The sequence below is a fragment of the Oxyura jamaicensis genome, chromosome 2, assembly GCF_011077185.1.
Source record: "Oxyura jamaicensis isolate SHBP4307 breed ruddy duck chromosome 2, BPBGC_Ojam_1.0, whole genome shotgun sequence".
Lineage (NCBI taxonomy): Eukaryota > Metazoa > Chordata > Aves > Anseriformes > Anatidae > Oxyura > Oxyura jamaicensis.
This window is the reverse complement of record NC_048894.1, coordinates 94,637,211-94,658,351: the sequence shown is the minus strand read 5'-3', so window position 1 is coordinate 94,658,351 and position 21,141 is coordinate 94,637,211. Positions and strand designations below refer to the sequence as shown.

Below are 21,141 nucleotides of genomic sequence, written 5' to 3'. Positions count from 1 at the left end.
TTTTTTTTTTTTTTTTTTTTTTTTTTTTTTTTTTTTTTTTTCCAATGAGGACAGAAATAGAACTCCTTCTATTTTCCTGCACCATGTAATACAAGACAGTAACTGCTATCTGAAATCAGGTTTGCTGTCACTGATGTAACATGTGACTGAGTCTGGTAATTTATTTAATTTATTCTGTTTAATAAGCTTTTAAGTTGCCCAAGTACCAAACAGGAGTCTGACAGCTATTATTTCAGATGTTCATAAAGTGGTGCCAATGTAATTAGGCTACCTTAGGGAAATGACTTATTCGAGGGACAAATTAACATGATGCTTCCCTTAGCTCTGGGCCACAGCAAGTCCTGCTGAGCTGTTAGAGGGCATTATGTGAATTTATTATATAGGTTCCTGGAAAGCTAGGCTGATACCATAAGTTCCTATCTTCTCCATGAATCTAACCAGTGCTTTGTGCCATCCTCTCCTTGAGGCCGCAGCATTGTTTCTAAGGAAATACTGTTCTATGTCCCACTCAGCTCCAGCTGCTATGGTAACATTGAAAAGCCCTAAAACTGCTTTTATTTCTCAGCTAGCTTAAGACCAAAATGGAATAAAATGACTATGCAAACCATTAACCCCTCTGGCTTGTGTGCAGAAGGACCTGGTCTGTTGATAATGGTCATAATGTGTGTGTGTTCCCATGTACATCCTCATCTCTCCTTTATGTTGGTGGTTGAGCACAGCTTGTCCTATCTCTCTATAGAAACATTAGACATCACACTATGGGTATTTCTGTCAAGAGAAAAAAAACATGTTATTTTGCTTTGGGGCACTTTAGGATCCAGTGGTCCTAATATCCTCTATATTTGGTGGTGATGGTGAGCTATGGACAGGGAGGCATCGTGGGTGCTTCCAGAGTTGCCATTCACATCTTCTCTTGCTGATGTTCCAGCTGTCCCTTATGTTTTAAACAGTAGAAAGTGTGTGCACACAGTCACATGCATACACAAGAGAGCAGGATGTGCCTTTCTCTACCAGTATATAAGGGTGTACTACTTACTGTTCTGGAGAGTTGATGTCTTCTATAGGATCTTTGCTTGTTCTAGAAGGGTCTGATGTGCCCCATTGTGCTGGTGGATTTTGATCAAGATGATTTTTCAAAATTGCTTTCTCGCCATCTAGATGGACAACACAGTCAATTTTATTTTACTGTTATCAAGTGACCTTTCTAAAATTCTTTCATTATAAAAGTTCTTAGGTATACACGGTGCCACAAAATAAACTCTTTCTGCCTATATTGCAATACAAGCTCAGGTTTCCCTGTAAGTCTTTGGTACTCGTACACTTTTGGTGATGTGCTCCTTCATGCTCCTTCATGGGAACTACCAGGAAGAAACAGAAAAGTGAAAAAAACAACTTTTGCCCTTCTTTTGCTTTCTCCCTCCCTCTCTCTCTCTTAAATAGCTTCTTTCATGCCTTTATGTGCCCTATCATACTCCTTTCCTTAGTCTTGCGTTGTGTAAAAAAAATATAGTAACTGCATCATCATACTGCCTTGCACTCAAATGTTACTTTTCTATATGAAAAATCCCCACAACTTGTTAAATATTTCCCCCCCCCCAAAAAATGATCTCATCGATTTATGAAACCTTGGTACTCTTTATCTCACACAAGCAGTTAAGTGTTATCATTCAACCATCTATCTGCTATGATTTAACACAGAAATATCATTCATATCAGATGCACTGGCCCACAGGTTGTCTACAGAAAGGGCAGCTAATGATTTCATAAAGCTTTCTCCTGCAGTTCTCTCTTCTGTGTAATGATAACATATTTTCTCTGCAGGTAGCATCACTTAATTCCCACGGGAGACACAGGAGTCAGGGGCTAGCTGTGCTGAGGTCTGTGGTATGCATCAGTCCCTCTGCAAAAAGCAGAATGAAGCCATTTAAATAAGGCTGTCTTAACTGGAGATCCTTTCTATTCCTGCCTGCTTTTCCAAAGTTTCCTGCTGTGTTAAGCCAAGCAAAGTCACATGGAAAACATCTGAGTAATGAGGACAGTGCAGAGTTTTCATAAATAATTACACAGCAGCTCCAAATCCATCACAGGCAGTTGTTTGCTACGCACACAGAAGCAGTGACTGCTGCAGGCGCTAAGGCAACATGGAGGAGGACTCAAAGGTGGAAGCTGGAAAAGGATCTTGCAGGATTTGAATGCAAAAATGGGCAGGAGTGAGAAAAGCAAGAGAATATCTGAGAGAAATGAAAATAGCCTGAAAAATCCAGCACGTACTGAAGGCTTAGGCTGCTTTTCTCTACCAGTAACAGCCTAAAGCCCCAAAGAATGTTCTGGTCCCAGAATGCTGGGAACATCCATGCTATCAATGAACATGGTAAAGTGCTCCTATATGTATGTCTACCTTCCCATTGTGACCATACCTGGCCCTAATTTGTAGGATTCACTTTCCTCTGTACAAGTCTAACAAGTAACTTGGAAATAATTGCTACAGCCTAGAAGAGAGAAAGATTCTTCACTTATGTTTTATGGAAGACAAGGGGCTGGGTGAGAAAGGAGACAACTAGAACACACGAAGCTGCTTCTGTTGAGGCAACACAATGTCAGTAAAAGAGAGCTAAGGGATCCAGCTGTAGGAAGAGAAGGGAGCTTTAAAGGGAAGGGACATGACAGGATTCAGTGATGGCTTAGATGTGAAGCAAGGACAGCAAGGAGTCAAATCTGACAGTGGCTAAGATAAGGAGCAGTGAAACCTATCATCTCAGGGCAGCCTGAAGTTTGCTGGTGTGGCACTTGCTGTCACAAGAGTTCAGTTTTTATTTTCCATATATCACATTTCTATGTATATCGAGGTTGACATTTGCATAAGAGCCTTGTGATGTCTATAAACAGACCCATAGAAAAAAAACTCTTTTTATTTCCATGATTAAAAACAATGTCATTGCTGAACTGATCTAAGATGACAATGAAAAATGCTGACTTTATGACACAGACCAAAGTTAAATTTCATTTCATCCCTGTAATTAAGGATAGAAAAGGCCTATTATTTAACTGCTCTAGGGCCCCAAATCCTTTGGCAAAGATAAGAAATTTTCAAAACCACTGAAGATACAATTCTACACCAAATGACTGGAATATGCAACTGCCAGACTTTGGGAGTGCATGACTTCAGAGAATAATCTGTGTTGTACGCCCTGGAGGGGTTTCTTGTGCTTTTAGTTGTGCTGGGGGGAGGGAGGAGAGGAAGGAGGTGGTCCCTGTCAAAAAGGTGGGGGATCTAGTTTAAAGTAGAGCACAAATCATATATTCTGTGCCTACTCGTTCCTTAACACCAAATGCCCATATATCACTCTGGGTGTTATTCTTAATAGACCCTCTTCTACCACTCTTGCAGATGACTCTCTCTTAATACACTGCATATATTTCTGTATACAAGGTGACTGAACACAAGTTTTAATATCCAAGGTTAAAAAAGTGCAGAAAGAAGCCACATAGGACTGCTACAACATCAAGACATTTTTTTTACCCATTTCTCTCTCTCTCTTAAAAAATAGAAAAGAGTTGGGTAATTCTTATTTGTTGCCTAGGGCTTTAAACTTTTTGGGAGAGGAGTTTTTAGATTTTTATTCTGCAGCTATGGAAACTAGAATCTTTTCACCTTCCCTTTCCCTTAACTTTCCCCTTACCCTTACCCTTCCCTTCCCTTCCCTCCCCCTTCCCTTCTCCTTCCTTTTCCCTTTCCCCTTCCCTTTCACATAAATAATGAAGATCAAGATTCTCACTTAGTCATATGCTTTCAAGAGCTGGAGCTTAAAGAAGAAACACTATCACCATATGCTCTTAAACAACTTAAGGATGGAGGAAATTGATTTTGTATAGATGAACAACTGAAAGAAAATGAATTAAAGGTAATGGTAAACTTTTGGCTTTCCTGATTTCTCTGAAGTTTAGTATTGCCTTTAGTATTTCCCTATCTTTTCTTCTTCTGTCCATTAAGTATTCCACTTGAAAAATGTCCTTCATTCTCAGAGTACTGTCTGCCACTGCAGATGCTACTGAATAAGTTGCACTGGGATGATCTGGCTGCCTTCAAAACTGAATTTACATTAGCCACAAGCATTTTCTAAGTAATTTTCACCTTCTTAGACCTCAAACAGGAACTCAGAAGTCTGAATAAGTGATGCCTGAGCACTTTCCATTCAGAAAACCACAGAGAAAAAAGACAAATATATCTCAAGTGCCTCTGACAGCACTCACTGATTCGTTCATTAGAAAACAAAAACAGCTACCCGGTTGTCAGTGAGAGCCAGGAGGGGTTAGCTCAGGACCTTTGCCCACCTGCAGCAGAGAAATGACTTCCAATTACAGAGCTCTAAGCTGCAGGAGGACATCCTGTTGCTGCTGCAGAGAGCCTCACTGAGGAGGTCACTGCTGCCAGCTGCTTGCCTTTCTCTCTGTCAGAGGTGACTCCCTCCTCAGACCTCCCATACTCGTAACCACTTCACAACATAACTCCCTCAAAATTACCTGGGTAGGCTTAAACAATTTGTGTGATTTAGGAAATGCTGTTCAGCTGCAGGCAGAAAGTACTGCATGACTGCCACTGCTGCATTTTTTTCCAGGATTCTAGAAACTGCATCTCTTCACCTAGAAGTTTGTTTTGTTGGCACTTGTATGCTGTGGCTTTATTGAGTACCTTCATCATTACACTTTAGTGGCAATATTCCTCCACTTGCTTACAACTTGGTGTCAGGACTGCTGTTCACCCCACATTTTTCAATTCCACTGTTGTCTTCTCATTGTTAGAAAACATAATTTATGCTCCACAAAGAAGTAAATGTGGTTTAATAATGACTTACAAGAGCTGGCAGAGATACTCTAGTCAACTTACTGAATAACTCTGAAAACTTTAAAGGCAAGAGTAGATCTTAAAAGACTAATGCTATTTTCCACACTTCTGTTGTTAGGACTGTGAAACAAGACGAGTCACTTTCAGCTTTGTATGTGAGCAGGGTGGAAAGAAAATAAACCCCAAAAGCAAATTAAAATGACCACATAATCTGCTGGTTATACGTGAAAAAGTTTCAGAACAAAGCTCACACCACCAGGAAGTCTAAGTAGGACTTCTCATAGTTATGTTTGGAGAGGAAGACTTTTTTTAAAAAAGAAAGCCAATAAGATTCTCTTTTGATTTATACTACTGTGAATCAGAAGAAAGTCCCTTTACTACAGATTGATTTCCATGCAAGCAAAAGCAAGAACTGAACCTCTGGCAGATTGGTCTCTCTGTAGAAATAGAAACAAGCTCCAGTTTCAAGATTGGAATACATTTGCTAGGCTTCACAGAAACTAGTATCTCTCTCTCTCTCAGGATATAATGAACTATATCTTTTCTTTAAACCAACGTTCCTTAAAGCCTTGCGCACCTGTTTTTGAAAACCTTTTCTTTGAATGTGTGGTTTTAATCTCAAGATTAATGGTTGAATAAAACCAACTTCATAGAAGTAATGTTTTCCCCTCTATCACAGATGAACTATGTTTTCCTTTGCATTTATTTGCAACATGCCTTTGAAATCTGTTTTTTTCTTTGTGCTGCTTTTACATGGGGAAAAACTAACACTAAGAAACACTGGAGTGAGGTGACAACTGACAGAATGTAGGCATATCTGACATGCAAATGAATGCTCCCAGTCCATTTACAGCAATGAGTAAAGACTGTTTTCTGGCTCAAAACAGAAAAGACTTTCCGAGCAAGCTGGGGTGCCTGCAGAGAGAGAACTTGCTAATGTGACTAGGAAAAGGGGATTGCTCATAAGTGGGGACTATTGATTCTGTGGCTGTTGTTCATTATTTTTTTTCTAATATGCTACTCTGAAGTGTACAGGCAAAGGTAGCAACAAATGAAGATATTACTGTATGTTTTTTTCTGAGCTTGGCTTTAGGTGAAACTGTCACTATCAATCAATCACGTAGAAATAATTTCATTTAAAAATGTCAGATAGAAGTCAAATAGAATAAGACTGTAGGATTCTAAGCATAACAAAATTAGCCAATCCAAAAAAAACCCACAATAATCCACAGTGTATTACTGATGCATTTTTCTTGCAGAACCAAGTTCAGTCCTGATATGCATGCTCTTTTCACTTACCTATAGCTGTCAGAGAACAGAATTTGTCCCTTGAAGAACAGAAAGGGAGAAAAGTTCAGGAACTGATGAAAAGGGGTAATAAAAGCTAAAAAGAAACCTTTCCATAGCAGTTTATTCCATTAGTTTATTGACAATGCCTGCTGTAAATGTTGTGGAAAAGTTAATCTTAAAACTGCATGGTGGAGCTTTCTGTTATTGCACGTGTGGGCTCCTCTGGAATTATGGTGGTGGCTGATACCCTGTGCTGCAGGGACAAACCCAGGTGACACAGCCCAGCTTGCTCTGCCTCTGAAGTAGCTCCAGGTATAAATCTAAATAACACCAAGAGAGTTCTAGTTTATGGCAGCTTCTAGGGATGTGTGGTAAAAGCCTCAGTAACTTTTATCTCTGCAGTAACTTGCATGGTAGAAATAAATTCTGCCTTCACAAGGTCTTCCCTTCCTCTGATGCACTGGTGGCAGAGGTGCAGGGAGCCCTTTTGGAAAGGTCTGGTTAGTGCCCATGCTGGGGTATTTCTTCCCTGGAACTGTGTGGCACAATCTCACTCTTGACATAACACCACAGCTATAAGCAGGTATCCTTCTTTTTCCAAACGTCAGCCTGGAAAACTGATCCTCCTCTCCAAGCCTCAAGCTTGGATCTTTGCTGAGTGTCACTGCCAGTTACAAGAAGTGCTCAAGCCAAAAGCCATACTCATATACAGCCATGTCCCTGCCTTACACCCAGGCTGTGGTACAGCTCTGCTGCTCAGGCAAGGTGACCAGATACAGCAAAGAGCAAGCTGGAAGAGAAGCTCATGTTGTGAGAGCTGAGGTAGCTAGCAGACACTGTAATTCAAAATGATTTGAGGAAGGTATCAAGTGAAGTTAAGGGGATGTCCTGTATCCCTATATGTACATTTTATATCCAAGTGCAGAAGCCATCTGAGGTACCAGAGCCACGATCCATGGAGCACATGGAGAATTGCCTGACCACACAAAGCTAGCTAGCAGTGCAGAAAACAAACAAACAAACAAACAAAAGCTGTCTTAAAAAAATAAAACATATATATATATAAATATATATATATTAAACCATAAACTACAAACCACATTTTCCTTATTGCTTTTCTTACATGGCCAATTGCTGTAGATGTCTCAGGGATGGTATGGGTTTGTGAAAAAAAGATGAGCATCTTGGATAATACCTCTCTTTAAATGAGACCTACTGAATTAAAATGTGCTATAAAGGAGTTGCCATGCCAGCAAAGAGCAGACTATGCTAGGAGCTGTTCCTGTTAATAACTAACCATGAACTCCCAAAGCTATGAGGTTTTGCCCAAGATCAGGCAGTTATAGGGGTGCTCAGCTGTGTCTGTCTTTTCTGTCTAAATAGGCTTTAGACACCTAAATTTAATGTTTGGCTCCTAAATCCATGTTTGGGGTAAATGGTAGGGGTGGGGAGGGATGGGAAAAATCAGATAACATCTTTTGGCACTCAGCTATAGGCTGGGAGTTTTGACTCTGAACAATTTTTACAGATCATAAATCTACTGAAGTGTGCTATGATATTAAAGTTTCATTAGGCCTTGTTTGAGATGCATTGCATAAATCCCATGTTATTATCTGTCCTCTGAAGTGCAGAGCTCTGGAGTTGTGCAAGCAATAGCAACAGGGACACAGTACATCACGTGCACTACATCATCTGTGTGAACTCTTGCAGAACAGCATGATGTTTTGCAAAGAATATTGACACAGGATTCAGCCATGTCCACAAGAGCAGTGGCAAATTATCAGCTACGATTTTTAGCTCCAAGTCAGCTGTTTCTTTTAGCATTTCTCTTCACTGTATTACTCCCTCTCTCTCAGCTCACATTTTTTACAAGGTCCAAGCTAGGCAAAAGACTTGTCATTAACTGAAAAGCAACATTGGACTGGCTTTCCCAGTTGCAGGGTGGAGATGATACACATGGCCACTTCTAGGTCATGCTAATAAAATATTTACATCTTCTGAAGCTTGGCTGAGGTACCATCAGGGATGCATAATTTCAAGGTTCTGTACTTTAATTTACAGAAAACAATATGACATACATAACTACAGAAAGCATAGTTATGTCAGTCAGAGTTAGCTTTCCTGCAGCTGTAAGGGCCAGAATTTTTTTAAGTACCATTTAAGTGATGTCTGTTTGTATCTGCACAGAAACAGCAGTGACTCAGCAGCATGAATTCTCCAAAGCCTTATTATTTTTATTGGAATGGCAAATTTAAATTAAGCACATAGGTTGACTACTGGGATGTGATGCAGTGAGAGAAATACAGATGAGATTCAGACATCAAGCTAAGGGGGGGAAACAGGGAAGGAGAGAAAGCGAGGAGCAGAAGACAGAAATGGAGGGACAAAAAAAGGCTGTCAAGGGTGGTTTAATGTTGTGTCTCAAAGCCTGGAGATATGAATATCTGATGTCACTTGAGACAGAATCAGGATGCTCTGTCACACTCATATTTGAGGCCTTTGTCTTCAAGTGTGTGACCAAGCTTTGAAAATCTGCTGGAAACTGAGATCCAGGTCCTCCTCACTCCCAGGTCAATGCTCTAACCCATTTAATATAAATATGGCCAGGAAAAAAACACCCTCACTTCTCTTCTCTTCCTTGAGCTTTAGGTGGTTGGTCTATTCAGAAAACTGTGTCCAGCAACAGCAGTATGCAGAAGAATATTTGTCCTGTATGTTTAAATAGTACAGAATTCAAAGCTTCTCAGTACATTAAGGCTCATTGGTTTTAAGATGGTTTAAAGATGGTTTTAAATATGACCACCCAGCAGCAGAAATGTAGAAGTTAAGGCACCATACTGGGCTAAACCTGGGAATGCAGAGAATCTTGGATGCTGGTGTTTAAAGCAGCAGTAAAGCATTGATGTCTTCTGTAGATATAGCCACAAGTAAGTGAAGAAAGGTTGTATTTTCTCCTTGATTTCTTTGCCAGCATCCTACTGCTAATGGAGTGCAACCTGCTGTGGGAAGCATCCAGTCCTAAATTTATACCCAACGTATCTCTTGAGAATCATTTTTGTTTCTCATAGCCAAACTCAGATGGCCATTTGGCACAATGTAATGTATCTTTTTCTGCTTGAAATATTATTCATGATTTATCATTTTTCCTGGAGCATCTGACATGAGTGGAACATTCTATGTGTTCCTTTCAAACACTTGGTAAAACTGCCTCATCCCACTCACTGATGTTAGTTCTTGTTGCTGATCTCAGCCCAATAATCACACGCCTCCAGCAGCTATTTACGTTTTCCTTTTCCTCCTTTCCCCCCTTCTGTTTTTTAATTTTAAAAAGGACACTGGAACGCTATGGAGCTCTTCCTCTCTCTCTCTCTCTCTCTTTTTTTTTTTTTTTTTTTTTGCCAAAAGTTACACAACCAAGTGTTTACCCAGGCTAAAACAAAGAACCCCTTGAGAAAGTAGCCTTATTCAACCAAAATGACAATAATTACAATATTCTTCAAAAGCATATATGAACCATTGCTATTATTTTAAAATAATTCTTCAACAATTATATTTTTTACTCTGCCACACACAGCAATAGGAAACCTGAGCCTAGCATTGCAACAAATATGCAACTCTACAACTTCCCAATACATGGCAATTAGTTTTTTTTGTTGTAGTAGTTGTTTTTACTTAAGGTAATAATATTCAGCTGTATGAAGTCACTGGCCAAAATTCACAAAGTAGATCTATTCTAGAGTCAGAAATGTAAGCTGGGTATCCTGGCTTCCACTTTATTGCACTATGCACCAGATTTTATTTCTTCCCAGAAGTGAAATTCTTTTGCATATATTTCTTTGGAGAGCTGTGCAAGAAACATAGTAGGAACAACTTAGGAATATTACAGTACTCATGTAATCCCTTTTTATCAGTTCCTAGGGAAGAATATTCATATGTAAGTGCCTTCAATTCTACATTTAGAGTCCAAATCAGCACTGAAATATTTACATGTTTCTCTTCGAGAGATAGCAGTGTCCAAAAGCAGGATTTAAGTATTCTATTCAGACAAGCACATATTAAACTGTGTTTCCTACTGTTGTAGGCTGGCACAATTAACTCTCACAACGGAAACATTCTATGACTTCTCTCCCTCCATACAGTGCAGAAAGCTTGTCTTCTGAACACAAATTTGCTTTTAAAAAAGTTTCCTACTTTACCACGTCTATTACACACGTAAGGCTTACAGTAAAAGAAGAGATGTACAGAGAAATAACTACTTAGTGGGTACTGTATAAGGTTATTATGTGACTTGGCATGCTTTCCATAATGCAACCAAAACATGTAAAGCTGTATCTTACCAAGATCCAAGTGCTCTGGAACTAGACCAATAGGATTTATATTCTGGTGTTCAAAACCTTGATGGGTTAAGCTGCTAATAGGTTTCACTAACTCTCACCTTTGCTGTCTGTGAAGTTCCGTATACTGAGAATGTCATTAAGATCCTGATAGTGGTTCTGCTTAATGTATGTTGTTTTCTCAGGAGTGTCCTGAAGCTGCATTGTGACCTCTTCTAGGTCTTTGTCCAGCTGCAAAACAGAAAGGGTATGGATTGCTAAAAGTTCAAGGATCATTGCTTCAGGTATCTGCAGTAACTGCATAGCTTTCTGTAATGAGACCAGGAGGCAGGTGGTCATGCAATGGACACACAGTGCCAAATACAGTGTTCTTATGGCACTACTACAATGACACTAAAAATCATGCTACAGGTAGCAAATTGCATTCAACTGTGATATAGCATATAGAAGAATAAGCTTCAGTATTTAAGGGTTTAAGTAATTCCACATGCACTGCTGAATAAGAAAGAAATGGGCATAAGAATGCCCAGTCTGAAAACCTTTAAACTAATTATTATTTATGCAGACCAATATGCTCCAAGTGTCCATGATGCTGAAAATACTTTTTTGAACCCACAGGGTCTGGGTATTTAATTTAATTTGTTGAAGCTCTAAAAAAACCTTGAAGACTAAAAAGTGTATCAGGGCCCTGTGTGCACTAACAGAGCACAACTGCCCTGATTGGCCTTACCTGTGTCATTGTCATGAGCCTTGCAAGGCACAGACTGAGATCTTGTGAGTTAGGAGGATTAACAGGAAAAATACATCAGGATATAGAAATGAAAATAGTGAATATCCAGCAGAGCCTTTATCAAAAATTGCAAGGCTGTCACATGAAAGGCACCTGGCCAAGCTGAAGAACTACATTTCTTTAAAAAGGCAGGGATAGCTTTTGCTTTTGAAGTCATCGGTTTTCTGAGTAAACACCTTTCTGTTACCTAAGCAATTGTCATTAGTTAAGATCTCGACGAAGAAGTAATGGTTTAAATAAAATACCCTTTATTCAAGGTATAAGAACAGTTCACAATATAGGCAAGAAAATAATATTTTTTATAAGATTATGAATATTTTGTCTCACAAAATGGGCAGTCTTCAGAGTTGATTTGACATTGTTTGAAGTCTCCTGAGCAAGGATGGACATAATGGAAAATACCCATGTTAAAGCTCAGATAGGATTCATGTATTTTATATGCTTAGTCCTCCTCAGTACAGACTGAAAAAACTTCATGGCCTTTCTTCTGTAAAAGGTCAGCTTACACAATCATAAAAGTCCTTTCAACTTTACGAAATATGTAATATTGTTTCATAGGCAGATGGAAGACCTGTCTAGCAAATTTTTGAGTGAATTCTCAGAGAGGTCAAGAAATAACAGCAACGGCAGTCTCTGAACTCAACCACAAACAGAAACAAAGACAGCTCTTCACTGCCCTTGGGGTTGCAGGTCTCTGTTACACTTGCATGGAAAAGTTGCCCCTCTACAGCTATTGCTGTATGGTGCTCAGTATGGCCATGTGAAGCAGCAGGGTGATTTGCCTGATACAAAGGAATAGAGGAAGTTTCACTTTAATTTGCTAAGGCACAATCTAAATTCATCACATCTGCTAAGTATTCACTGTATTAATTAGCTATTCATATAAATCATCTGTTTCCTATTATTTCAATATTTTGCCAAGGGCCAACGCCAGTTTTTCCCTCTAAAAAGTAGTCAACATTTAAGCAGACTTCAGAATTGCATACACAATTGAAAATAAATTGCTTAGGCAGTATGGATAAAATAAACAATACCTCTGTAATTTTCATTCTCAAGCGGTGGTTCTCTGACTGCAATCCTTCTAGCCGAGATGTGCTGGCCTGATTGACGCTGGTGACTGACGTTGATGTTTTTGAGTCTTCTTTCTTTTGATTTTGGGTGAACTGAAATCTTCTGTTCTGTGTGGCTGCATCTGGATTTGTTCTCAGTGTGATGAGCTGAAAGGTTTAAAAGCCTTAAGAAATCCTGTAGATGTTTTTATTTTTGCAGGTCTTTCTTTTGTATCCCCAGATATTCAAAGGTAAACCAACTGTTCCTTTCTGACTTTCAAGTACAAAATTCTGGAAAGTGAGCTCTGCTTGCCATATGTAGTACTTAAGGCAATTTCTGAATAACTTTGCAGAATAGTTTGGATAAAAATGTTTTTGCAAAGGGAACTGTTCCAAAAATTAGGAAAAACTAATTTAAAATATATTAAACTGGATTTTAATTACATTAAAGATATATTTTAATATTTCATCAAACATCTATTTCTCTTTCATTGACATCTTTATACTTTCAAAGGATATATTCTTTCTTCAAGGAAAAAACAAAACAAAACAAAACAAAAAAACAAGCAACCCACCAAGCCCTTCAGTCCCCAAACACAATGTCACATGAAATTTCTTCTTTCCTACTGTTACAAGTAACACTCAAGCAGAGAAAGGCATGAAGTAGGAGTATTAACAGAAAGAACCCTTGGGAGGTTGCACTCTGGAGATAACAGAAACTTAATTAGGTTTTAGGGACCCAAAATAAAACAAATCTGTTCAAATATATTAAATAAGCCACTTTTTTATATATATAAAAAAGGTTAAACTTACTTATTTGTTTAAATTAAATATGTTTAAGATTTAACACTCAGTGACAATGTGAAAATATTGCCTTGACATGAGGAGAGAAAGCTACTAGCTGTTTGGCAAGGGGGAGAGATTCTTGGAGTACTCTGGAGAGCACAGAATTTGCGATTACTTGTCAAGTGTCATACATATATATTTATATACTGACACAGCTGAAGGAGCTCCCTGTCCTGAGAACATAGGTATGGTATCATAAATCCAAAGCTGTTGAGTCATTTGAAAAGATGGAAGGGGGGAGTTATTCTGTAAGCACAGTGCCGTCAGACTTTGTGGTATAGCTGTATTTTGTAATTGGTTCACCTTGACCTTCTCTAAGCGTGGCTGTTCTGCAGCTGTGGTGGCACAAGGTAAGACCTAGCTTCTGATAGTGAGAGACATGACTGACCAGGCACCAAAGCACTTCTTCCCTGACATGGATTTACAGACAAATCTGCAGATTGGGATGGTGAACTATGTTTGAAGACAATAAATTGCATTTCTTTAGGTGATAAAGGGCATGGAGAAGGCTCAGGTACTCAGTACCTGCTTCACCTCAGCCTTTACTGGTAATACTTGCTTTCAGGAATCCCAAACACCTGAGATCCCCCAGCCAACTGAACATAAATCTATGCAGCCTGCAAGGTGCATTCTCAAGGACTGACAGTGCTGATGTTGCTGTGAGGCCACTCTCAATTATCTTTGGAAGGTGATGCTGACCAGGAGAGGTTCCTGAGCACTGGGAGAAAGGAAATATCCCACCTGTGTTCAAGAAAGATGAGAAGGAGGATTTGGGGAACTACTGGCCAGTCATCTTTACCTTAGTCCATGGAAGGTGGTGTAGCACATCATCCTGGGATCCTTTTCCAAACATATTAAGAACAAGAAGGTGACTGGAAGCAGTCATCATTGATTTATGAAGGGGAAATCCTGCCTGATCAACCCAATAGCTTTCTTTATTGAGATGACAGGGCTGGTAGATGAGGGGAGAGAGATATTTTTCTTGACGTATGCAAGGATTTCCAAACCATCTTGCATAACATCCTCACTGACAAACTTGAAGTATAGACTAGGTAAGTGGACTGTGAGGTGCACTGAAAACTTGGTAACCTTCCAGGTTCAAAGGATCATGAAAGCCAGTCACATGTACCCCAGGGTTCATACTAGGATGCCTACCACTTAACATGTTACTAATGACCTAGATGATGGGACAGAGAACACCTTGACAAGTTTGAAGATGATCAGCAAAGGAAGAGTTGATACTGCAGATGGTTACACTGTCATTCGGTGGTACATAAAGAGGCTGGAGAACAGGGCTGACAGGGATCTCCTGAAGCTGAGCACAGGAAAATCCTATGTCCTACACCTGGAAAGGAAGAAACTCCACTCCTACTCCTGCAGCCTGGTGGTACACCAAGTGGAACATGACCCACCAATGCTCTCTTGTGGCAAAGGTGGCCAGCCAGCAGTACCCTGGGATAATGGAGGTGATCCTTCCTCTGTATTCTGGTGAGAGCACACCTGCAGCAGAGTGTCCAGTTCTAGGCTCCCCAGTACAAGAGGGATACAGGCATGGTGAATAAAGCCCAGTGAAGACCCACAAAGATGCTGAAGGGATTGGAGCCTCTATGACACAAGCAGAGGATTGTTTAGCCTTGAGATGGCAAGGCTCAGGGGGGATTTTATTCATATGTGGAAGACATGGTAGCAAACAGTAAATGAAAGGACAGAAACCACTAACTGTAAAACAGGTTATTTCACTTAAACATGAGAAGAAACTTTACTGTGAGGGTGGTTAACAGTGGAATAGGTGCTCAGAGAGGTTGGGGAGTATCCGTCTTTGGCGTTATTCAAGATCTAATTGCTCAAGGCCTTGAGCAACTTGCTCTGCCTGAATTTTCCTAGAGCCCCCAGTCTCTCCCTTCCCCCAGTTCTATGATTCTAATTAGGCTGGTTATAATGACTGGTGTATCTAACTCCCAGGCCAAAAACTCCATTAAATTGAAGTTAAAGGTGAAGAACAGTAATTACAAGGCTTCTTAAATTATTAGGCAAAAGTGTTACAAGATAAAAGCTCTGCAATTTGATGTGGTCTAAGTTCAAACTGAATGTAAGACAAGTATAACTTTCCATCAGTTGACTCATCTTTATTTTGGAGTTTATAGCTAAAGAAGGGATGATTTGGATGATTTGCCACAAGGATGTGTGCTGTAGTGAATTCATTCACATAGTGTGGATTTGATGGAGAAGTCCGAGGGTGATATTTTTTCACAGTGTACAAGAGATGGCGTTAGATGAGTTAGATGAGAAATTGTTTTTTCTGACCAGAAAATCAGTGGAACTTTTTTTTTTTTTTTTTTTTTTTTTTTTCCTTGCATCTATGTGGTTCCAATTTCTACAGAGTCAAAGCTTGATATCCAGAAAGAGTCAATACCAAATAGGCAAAAAATGCTATCAATACAAAAAAATAGTGTTTTATTCCTGGTGCCTGGAACTGATTTTGCCTTGCTGCTCTACTAGAAACTGGATGTGAATTAACATGTTATGCCATTGCAGTGGAGGATGGTATGCACTCAGTGGGTGACTACAAGTGAACGCAATGTTCTATTTCAAAAAGGATGGAGCAGAAAAAATATGAGGACGAGGAAGTTTGATAGATAGGAATAAACATGGGAAAATTGCTTCATGAAGAGAAAACACATTTTAGGATTTCTTCTTTTAAAGAAGTGATGGTTATGTTGAAAAATATTACAGACTCCATTTAAAAGATAATTAGGCATAATAGTTAATTTCCAATAGGAAAAATATACATAATATATGCTTGAATTTTACAGATTATTTCTAGAAGATATTCTTGTACCCTGAAATACATAGTATTTTTAAAAATGATTTTTTTTTTTTGTTTTTTTTTTGATAATGAGAACATCCATGGTTATTGTAAGTAGGGTGCAGTATAAATTGATATCAACATTTGTATTTGAGGACACCTTTAAATGGAGAGAGGAATGAAAAATTTGTCTCTGATCTAATTCTACTATGAGATTTTCATCACGTTTTTCTGAGGTACCTGGTGCTTAACAAAATGGCAGAGGAAGAGGTGGGCCTTTAACTCGAGCTGTGCTGTAATTGCTACAGTATACGTAAATAGGACTAATAGAACTGACAGGCAGTAATGGAAAAATGTCATGTTTCTTTCTCTAGTTTGCCTACATAATTGAATAGTTGCCTGTACAGATCCATAAAGAGATTGTAGGGAAAAAAATGAATTCTATCACTGTAGGACCTAGAGACAGCTGAAGATTAGTTAAAAAGAATGTGTTTTCCTTTGTATTGGAGAGAAACAGAAGTACTCACGTGGCCCAAAAGCATAGTTTATTGCTTGCATCTCTCTGATCATGGTTAAATAAATAAAAAAGTGCAAGCTTCCAAGTCTTCAGTATCTTCTCCTGTTCTTGATGAGCCACAGGCTTTAGAATTTAATCAACAATCTTCCTATGTCACCAAAACTGTACTAATTGATTACATCTATTAATTATAATTACAATTGATTGCAATTAGGGGAGAGATTTGGTGCCTGTCTAACACTGAAGTCTTACCTAGATGTACAATCTGGTTGTTCCTGGATCTAATATTCCGTGGGGTCCAGGCAGGCAGTCATGAAATCTAAGCTGGAGAAGGTTGCAGGAGAGAGTGCTTGCCAGCTGTCCTGCTGCAATTGTGGCAAAGCACAGCAAGAAGAAATGCAGGGCAAAATATATACTTGTGAGAAGAAAAACTGTCCAGCTGTGGAAGTACTCATATGCACATGGGAAGTGTTGCATTCCAGCTCCTGCTTTGACCATTTTTTATATACCCCACCCAACGACCATTTATAATGCATAATAGCTTAGCATTTGGAAACCTGACAATACATGTAATGGGATAATGTACTTTATGCTAGTACGCTAGGGTTCATGTTTGCATTTTGAGTAGAGAGAACTGAGAGGAGAAATGAGGGCAGGGTAGTTGTGGGTTAAAAGAAGAGCAGATGAAGGGGTTAAAAGAGGAAACAGAAAAGTCATTTCAGAGCCTGCAGCAGCAGAATAGAAGGATGGGCAAAGGAGCATGAAAGCAAAGGGTCAGAAGAGCATGTCACAGCATTAATAATATTTTCTATTTGAAGAGACTTCTGAAATTCTGTGGAGGTATTTTTGGCAGCAGAGCTTTAATATGCATTTTCATACAACTCACACATTTAAATTTTGCAGTATTTCGAAGTACTCTTCTTCACTGTGTTTGTGAATTTTCCTTAATTTAGAAAGAAGTTGTGATTTTTCCTTAGGATCCAGAATAAGAATATGACTATTTATGTTTGTGCAGCTTTTTAATTTTTAAGATGTGAATTGCAGAACTTATAAGGGTTGTAAAAAAAGTCCTGGAGAATGAATTGCTCTTCTTTGTTGCATATCAGAAATCAGCTTCTGTTGATTGTCTGTTCCTCTTATTTCTCTCAGAGGGAAAACATTGAGATAAATTCCCCCCTCCTAGAACCATCACTAGGGATGCCAGTTAACACCAACATGTATTCAGTATAATTTGCTCAATTAATTCACAAATATTTTATCACTACTCAACCAAAAAGCTTAAAAACTAAGATTCTAGAGGGAAACGGACCTGCATCTTGAATCTTGCCTTGCAAATGTTCCAGACATCCAACTGCATGTGCATCTGATTTAGAGTGATATGCTAGGTTTATGCAAGTTATTTAAAATGACCACAGTTATATATTTTACCACAAAATATCACATGCATTCTCCAGAACTTTTGTTTTAGCTAAGACAATCTTATGTAGAAATCAGCTTTCTCTTCATTAAAGGTCTGTAATACTTGTGTCTAAAGCTTAATTCTGAAGTAAAATGACCAAGTTCCATCCCTCTGTGGGTAAGTATCTTAGTTCTTCTAACAACACATAATACACACATCCTCAGAGCCAAAAGGAGCAAAAAGAAATGAGAGCGTATGCCTTACAGTCCCTGTCTCACTTAGTCCTTTAATATATCATTTATTAAAAATATATTTAGTGTCAGCATCTGCAGTGTATGTATAGTTTTTTGTTTGTTTGTTTGTTGAAGTGCTGCTAAATATTATTTTACTACCAGACTTGTATACTTGTAGAGGTTTCAACATAGTTAACCTTACAACATGTCATTAACTCCAAAGGTCTTACTGTTTTGTAAGAATTGAAGAAAATATCCTGATTAACTTGCTCGTGACAAAGTAGACAACTGGACCTGTCCCTCCTGAACCTCCACAAAGCAACCTCTCCAAAAGTTTATATCCCATTGAAATTACAGTGAGCAACCTTTGCTTTCCCAGTCACACATTCGGTAAAGGTGTAGGCATTTGGCATTTGAAATGCATGTCTTCATATTCCTGTAACTTTATTTTCCACTTTCTCTAAAATCTCACAAAGTTTTGTTCTTCATCTCAGAATACAGAGATAAGAGATTATAGACAGGCTTGGCTTAGAATTCACACATGTCCTGTGTGCTTGAAAAGGTAACTAATTTTACATATTAAATCACAGTTATAAAATAGAAGAAAAAAATAATCCAGACCATGCTAAACAAATTAACCTACCTTAGGTACAAACACAAGGCAGAGAGTAATGGTACTGCAGAATATTATGACTAAAGCAACGATACAGAACTGCACGTTGGGTTGGTCCCGAGTAAGGAATGAAACAGCAGCACCAATAATGCACATTATGCCCACGTTGTATACACTCATTCCAATGTATTTGCTATCATTCAAAGCAGGAATGCTGACATTTCGTGTCTCCCAGGCTAAGAAACAGCCGAATAACTGAAATGGTAGAGGAAAAAAAGATGATAATTATAAGAAAAATTGGTTTACATTCAGGAAAAATAAATAAATAATAAAATTGGTATGTATTCTAACTTGATAAATATAGGCAAAATTACAGTACAGAGATATACACCTACCTTTTATATGATATCTAATTACCTTTTTGACTTTTTTTTTGCTCAGCAGGACAAGAAAAATGTTCACAAGAAAAATGTTAAACTTGGAAGTAGTGGTAGTAGTAGTAGTGATGGGAACAAATTTCTCTAAATATTATGGATGTTTTCATTTTATACTTTTAGTTATTTTTGAAGAGAGTTCGTCCTGTTTGTTTTCAAGGATTCCAGTAAAGATCTAAGATGTATTATTCTTTTAGCTTATTGTTAACAGCTGTTCTCAATATACTCTTATCAATCCAGTTATTAATTGTATGATTATCACCTACATTAATAAGCAGCAGTGCCAAGATGTGTCCCACAACAGACGAATATCCAATGTATAAAGTGTCACTGTAGTTGCTCAGACTGCAATTATAATGTCTTTTATTGTTGTGGGAGTTGGTAATGTCCTTTCAATTGAAGTTGTCTGATGATTTCTGGCATAAAGCATTCTGGTGGCATTTTTTTATTTGCTTGTTTCTTTGGCATATTTTTAAGTTCTAGCCCCATTTTTATTTGCAATATGCCTTTGAAAATCAGCAGGGTAAAGTCTCTAGTATAAGGAAATCTTCTTCATCCCTTGAAAGTTAATTGGATTTTTCTACAACATGAATGACTGCAAAAGATTATTTTCTTTCTGTTGTGTTTCTCAGGGAAATTCTGGCAATGCAGGAAAATCACAAATGAAGTCAAGGCATTGTAAATAGTTAGCCCAGCCTACAGTCTAGGCAAAGCCCAGTAAATGTGTGTGGTGCCCTGGGAAGAACAGTAAAGAGCAGATGGTGTCAGAAGGGAAGGACAGGGAGAGGAACCATCATCAAGACCCAAGAAATGGTGCCTGTATTATTTAGCTTTTTCTGAACACACTGCATGGACAGGCAGGAAGGAAAAAGTAAAAAAGATGCACTTCTACTGATCTTGCTACCCTTCCTGCCAGATGACCACATTTATCCACTGCTATTTCACAGGGATAATCTTTTATCTTAAACAACTGCAACTCATGTGGTAATCCGGAAAAGTAGAGGTCTGTGATGATGCCTCTTGGGGGTTAATTACAGTTGCCTAGTAAAAACTTAACATCTGCTTTTTACCTGTGGGAAAAAAACTTTTAAAATTTCAAAGGCAAATAACTAGGACTAGAAGAACATTGTCTGGTTGCAAAAGCAAGCACAAGAGAGTTAGGAATTGACAGATTTATGTTTGCTTTGCAAACTCAGTTTTGCCCTTACATGATTCAACTCTGGTAATGACCAGACATTAATAATTGCATGTTTCTTTTACAATTTATTTATTTATTATTATTATTATTTTTTAACTCAGCTAACAACAGTAACAAACCCAACTGTTTGTGACTCATCTGCTTTGCACTCCCACAGAAAGTAGCAGGCTGCAGCCACCTACCTCCTTACCCAGACTCTTCAGTCCTGGACTAACTGCTGAACTGCTACCCTTGTCCTCCCATTGTTGAGGTTTACTGATAGTTTATTTAACTCTCTTAACTCTCTTGCACATGTTACCATGCCACATGTTCCTGAGAAGACCTGGCTGAAATGCTCTGGCAGATTATGCATTTAGTCTCAGCCTATGGAGTGTGGCAGGCTGAAAGTACTGCCTTTGTAGGGCAGGCAAGCCTCTTTCTCATCCATTTATCACTGCTGCTGTCACTGTCACAACCTGAGTCAACAGCTGTGGGTAGAGGTGACCCTCCAGCAGCATCAGCAGCAGAAGTTGCCTTTGAAATCCTTACTGAAACCTTCTTTGGCACCCTTCCCACCTTTCACCATCTCCTCATGCTCCTGCAGGATATGGTATTCTCCAAGTCCTTGGCTCTTTGCCATAGGCCTACCTCTTTTGTTTTACCCATCTCCTCTTGTAGGACCAAAGTCCACACCTGCTCTTGAGGGGTCAAGGTAAATATAGACGGCACCTGGAGGATAGAGGTGTCTCAGAGTCCTTTTGTTAGGACTCAGGTGGGGAAGCTGTGTATTGAGCTGAGTAGCCTTGAGCA

General features: G+C 38.8%; 1 protein-coding gene across 1 annotated transcript in view; it reads right to left on the bottom strand.

Annotated features, from left to right (window-relative positions):
• GABBR2 (gamma-aminobutyric acid type B receptor subunit 2) overlaps positions 1 to 21,141 on the bottom strand; it is a 483,887-nt gene that overhangs the window by 7,393 nt on the left and 455,353 nt on the right. Inside the window, exons 15-18 of the mRNA XM_035318083.1 lie at positions 18,751 to 18,975; positions 12,292 to 12,474; positions 10,569 to 10,698; positions 1,037 to 1,154 (exon numbers count right to left, since the gene is read on the bottom strand). Coding sequence (XP_035173974.1) covers positions 1,037 to 1,154; positions 10,569 to 10,698; positions 12,292 to 12,474; positions 18,751 to 18,975 — 656 coding nt within the window. The remainder of the gene's footprint in view (positions 1 to 1,036; positions 1,155 to 10,568; positions 10,699 to 12,291; positions 12,475 to 18,750; positions 18,976 to 21,141) is intronic.